The 4,701-nt window shown below is 43.5% G+C and overlaps 1 protein-coding gene across 1 annotated transcript in view; it reads right to left on the reverse strand.

The window, feature by feature from the left end:
- Window positions 1-4,309, reverse strand: part of LOC106809930 (UPF0587 protein C1orf123-like) — a 7,243-nt gene extending 2,934 nt beyond the window's left edge. Inside the window, exons 1-4 of the mRNA XM_014813168.1 lie at window positions 4,278-4,309; window positions 2,784-2,867; window positions 2,346-2,402; window positions 1,671-1,752 (exon numbers count right to left, since the gene is read on the reverse strand). Of these exons, the coding sequence (XP_014668654.1) occupies window positions 1,671-1,752; window positions 2,346-2,402; window positions 2,784-2,867; window positions 4,278-4,283 (229 nt within the window). The 5' untranslated portion in view covers window positions 4,284-4,309. The remainder of the gene's footprint in view (window positions 1-1,670; window positions 1,753-2,345; window positions 2,403-2,783; window positions 2,868-4,277) is intronic.
- Between the last annotated feature and the right edge of the window lie 392 nt (window positions 4,310-4,701).

The raw sequence follows: 4,701 nt of genomic DNA on the forward strand, positions 1-4,701 counted from the left end.
TAATAAACATGGGTCATGTTGATATTACGTCGTTGTGAGTACATTGGGGGGTAAATATCAATAACAAATTTGTCAGTATTTATCTTGTATTAATGCCTTGAAGAAAGTTCGCTCAGAATATTTTTGACCGCGCACCATCAGCAAATAAAGAACTCTGGCAAAGGACGAAGCCTATTCCAATCGAAAATCGCAAATGGAGAAAAAGGAATGGGGGCTGGTTGGCCCACACACTGCGGAGGAAGCGACTGACATAACACGGCACGGCGATTGAGCTGGAACCGCAAGGAAGATGTCTGCGTAGGAGCAAAAGTAACCTGGAGGCGAACTCAAGACAGAATGGCTAATTCTGGAGGCAAGATGAGCAGAAGGCGACACAAACGGACGCGACGATGGGGGGAGTTTCCAAATGACCTATGTCGCCCAGGATCTGAAGGAGGTGAAGAGAAGAGAAAGACAGAGAGACAGAGAACAGGAACAGGAACAGGAGAGACAGAGAGACAGTGCGTGAGTGTGTGAGTGTGTGTGTGTGTGTGTGTGCGTGCGTGCGTGAGTGGGTGAGTGTGTGTGTGTATATGTATGTATGTATGTGTGTGCGTGAGTGGGTCAGTGTGTGTGTGTGTGTGTGTGTGTGTGTGTGTGTGTGGTGTGTGTGTGGTGTGTGTGTATGTATGTATTGCGTGTGTGCGGTGAGTGGGTGAGTGTGTGTGTATATGTATGTATGTGCGTGCGTGCGTGAGTGGGTGAGTGTGGGTGTGTGTGGTATATGTATGTTATCTGGTGGGTGAGATTGGTGTGTGTGTGTGTGTGTGTGTGTGTGTGTGTATGTATGTATGTATGTATGTAGTGCGTGCGTGCCGTGAGTGGCGTGAGTGGGATGTGATCATGTATGTATGTGCGTGCGTGCCGTGCGTGAGTGGTGGAGTGTGTGTGTGTGTGTGTGTGTGTGTGTGTGTGTGTATATGTATGTATGTGCGTGCGTGCGTGAGTGGGTGTGTGTGCTTGTATATGTATGTATGTGCGTGCGTGCGTGAGTGGGTGAGTGTGTGTGTATATATGTATGTATGTGCGTGCGTGCGCACGTGTGTGTGTGTAGTTTTCTGTTATTTCGCTCATCGACCACGAATACGCAATGCAAGTCAATACCAAATATACGAGACGTAACATGGCAGCAGGGAGCGCGCGTGGCACGTGGCCAAAATAAAACATTGGGGTCGTGTCACAGTAGAGCTGACGCCTGGAGCAGTCGCAGTACTTCTCTGCTAGAACCAGCAGTGTGAGCATATAGACAATGTGTATAGACGATGTCTATATTATCACACTCCTGATAGCACAGCAGAGGCCGCACGTAGACGGCAACCTTATATATACTGTTTACGGAAAACAATGACGATTACACCGATTCATACATTGGGGTTAACATTGGGGTTAACATGCGTGCTACAAACATGTAGGTACCAGTCTATATTATACCTAGCCAGCTAAGCCTCGATTCTCGTGTGAACGCTGCGGGTTGTGTTAGCACGGTATTTCAGCCGAATTCAGCACCAGATAAGTACGGAACCAGCGAGGCCGTGAATCTCGTGTCAACGCAGCTTATGTTTATAATCTCACTCACAAGACCTTAAACATATTCTGCCCTGAATGTGGAAACATAATTCACAGGATCATACCAATGGAGTTTTCCCTCATGCAAAACCTGCATTTCGTGACAAGACTAGCATGACCACGTCCACCCTTCAATGCTGTGCTTTCCTGTAAAGATATGATGATTCATGCACATATCAAAATTATCATCATATGAATAACGACGACTGATCTTGCTTTTATTTCTTCTCTTCTCGTTTTTTATCGAGAATTACTTCTATATTACCATTACCAGGTATAACAGCAAGCCTATTCGCTAGAACATGCAATTTATTCATACATAAATGACTTAGAAATTGACTACATCACGAATTTTCTATGGTAAAATTTGTACATTTTTTTGGCCATTTTTTACATTAAAAGTAAGAACTAACGGGACTAAACGTATCGTCAAATTCTTACCTGAAAAAATTGTTTCTCAACTAGTTAAAAATCCGAAAAAACCTGGACGATTTGATATTAGTGTTCCTGACATTAATTGCTTGCTATGGGCTATGTATGAGTCACGAGTGTATGTTCACATCGAACAATAGTAAAATAAGAAGTATAATGCAGCAATTTTACCATAAAAAGTGAACAGAATTACTTATATTTCGTGAAAAAGTGAAAATATTTTATTTATTTTTACTATTTACGGTGACATAATCACTTTAAGTGGCGATGTGAATTAATTAAATGTTTTTAAACATTACACAACTCACCAATAATGTGAGATATTGCCATTTATCTCCAACCTCACCACAGTTGAGACATTTTAGCTAAAACATACAAATGAACAACTGTAATGTATACAGCGATTATAACAAAATAAAGAGTAATACCAATAACTCAGTCAATGTAAGTTAGACTACAGGTACTGTTGCTTATAAAAACCAATTTTCCATAATTGGCACACAAATGCAACTTACTTCATTGAATTCAGTTACTTTGACATTGGTTGAAATTTCTGTTTTTGTGAAATGATAATGCAGAATTGCGTTTCCCTACATCCTAGTATCACATTTTATTAAGCGCTCATAAATGGTCTGAACAACTTGTCTCAATGCTCCCTCTGATGTTCCAGGGTTTCTAAAATGATTGTACCTAAGTAATGAGTGTACCTTACTAAGCCACGTCCTCGCAATCAGTGATTGACTCACCTTCAGGTACCAACGAAAGTCATCTCCATCTGGGCCCAGGTTTGTAACATTCTCCAGGCTGGCTCTGAACTGTAATCCAATTTTCTGTAAAAAAAATTCACACAAATCTTCATGTGTATAGTTAGCTGACTAACAGTGGTGTAATATCGTGCTATTACTACAAAGTGACGTTAACCACAATTTTCTATCTCCCTTATCAATCAGTCGGAGTCCGTTCATGAACATAACGGGCCTGCCCACATTAAGTTAGAGTTGAGAGTGAGATTATGCAAGGGAGCGGAGTGACCGAGTGGGGGTAGGAGAGAGTGTGGAATGGAGGAGGGAGCTTTTGCATTTTTCAGCTTGAAATTGTGCATTCTGGTGCAATAGTTCTGCTTTTAGATGTACTATGTACATATGTATATATATGGATGGCTCAAAACGTTTGTTTGTTTCTGTATGCGTGAAAATTAGCAAACCCGGCGGAGTGAGAGCATGAGATTATAGCCTCAATTGCGTGAGTCTCACGCCAAATGCGCGAGAGTTGGCAGCCCTGACATAATGTATAGATAGATCTAAATGTGTGTTTGTCTTTGTGTGTGTACGTGTGCGTCCACGTGCGTCTGTGTGTGCGTCTGTATGTCTGTGTGTGCGTAGGTGCGTCTGTGTGTGCGTCTGTATGTGCGTCTGTGTGTGCGCCTGTGTGTGCATAGGTGCGTCTGTGTGTGCGCCTGTGTGTGCATAGGTGCGTCTGTGTGTGCATAGGTGCGTCTGTGTGTGCGTCTGTGTGTGCGTCTGTATGTGCGTCTGTGTGTGCGTAGTAGTGCACGGAGTGTAACATAATCGTCCAGAGCCTAGAGACTAGACATGTTACCAATAGGCAATACCAATGCCATCTAGTAGGGCTGAGAAGGTCCATGTCCCCCTGGGTACTACCGGAACGTACACTGGCTAACCCTAACCCTAGCCACAAGTTCCCATCTCGCTTAACACTACGTGGACGGTGGCGTCGTGTAACAGTCGGAGAGCCTGGTCGGTTTAACCCTAACCCTAACCCTAACCATATCAAATAGTTACCAGGGTACGTTCCGGCAGTACCCTGGTGGACATAGACCCTATGAGCTCTAGTAGGCCTAGTGGATCAGCGGTGTCTTGGCTAGCTCCAAGAAACGGTCTTTGCTACTGCTAGGGTTAGGATAGTCCGAGCCGACGCAGACCCCAGTAATGGTCCCAGTAATGGATAAACCCGCACCCTCAGATTAGCAAAGCGGAGTTTACGTCTGCATTTGCGGACTAGGGTTAGGAGACCTGTGTATATTGACATTACTCGTTAGTCACACAACCTGGTCGGATTAGTCTTCGCATGCCTTGTCATGCTAACTTCACTGTTAAAGTTGTGTTAGTGCTACGTTTGTGTTGTGTCCGTGTTCCCGGGTCGAGGGGGAACAAGCTAAGAATATGCTGAACGTTAATATATCAATTTTATTGTAAAATCGCAATTTGTAAAATACTTACGACCATGGTAATCGTTCAGCGCCACCTACAGCAAAAAACTGGAGATTTTGTCTACCGATAGGTGGCGCTTGTGGCTTTGCAGTTTTCGTGCACAAACTAATAATGAATGTATTCAAGAATGTAAAGAGATAGAAGGAAGCGTTAGAGAAGGAGAGAGAGATAAGGAGAAAGAAATAGATGAAGATAAAAATATAGAACTAGTGCGAAAGCAGCTAAAACAGAGAGGGGGAAAGGCACGCGCGAGGGAAAGAACAAAAGAGAGCGAGAGAGAGAGAGAGAGAGGAATTAAGATGAAGAGAGCAAAATACAGAGCAAGAGAGAGAGAGAGAGAGAGAGAGAGAGAGAGAGAGAGAGAGAGAGAGAGAGAGAGAGAGAGAGAGAGAGATAGGGAGAGGTAAAGAGACAGAGAGTACTTAGCTGTATA

Source organism: Priapulus caudatus, unplaced genomic scaffold, assembly GCF_000485595.1.
Source record: "Priapulus caudatus unplaced genomic scaffold, Priapulus_caudatus-5.0.1 Scaffold396, whole genome shotgun sequence".
Taxonomy (NCBI): domain Eukaryota; kingdom Metazoa; phylum Priapulida; class Priapulimorpha; order Priapulimorphida; family Priapulidae; genus Priapulus; species Priapulus caudatus.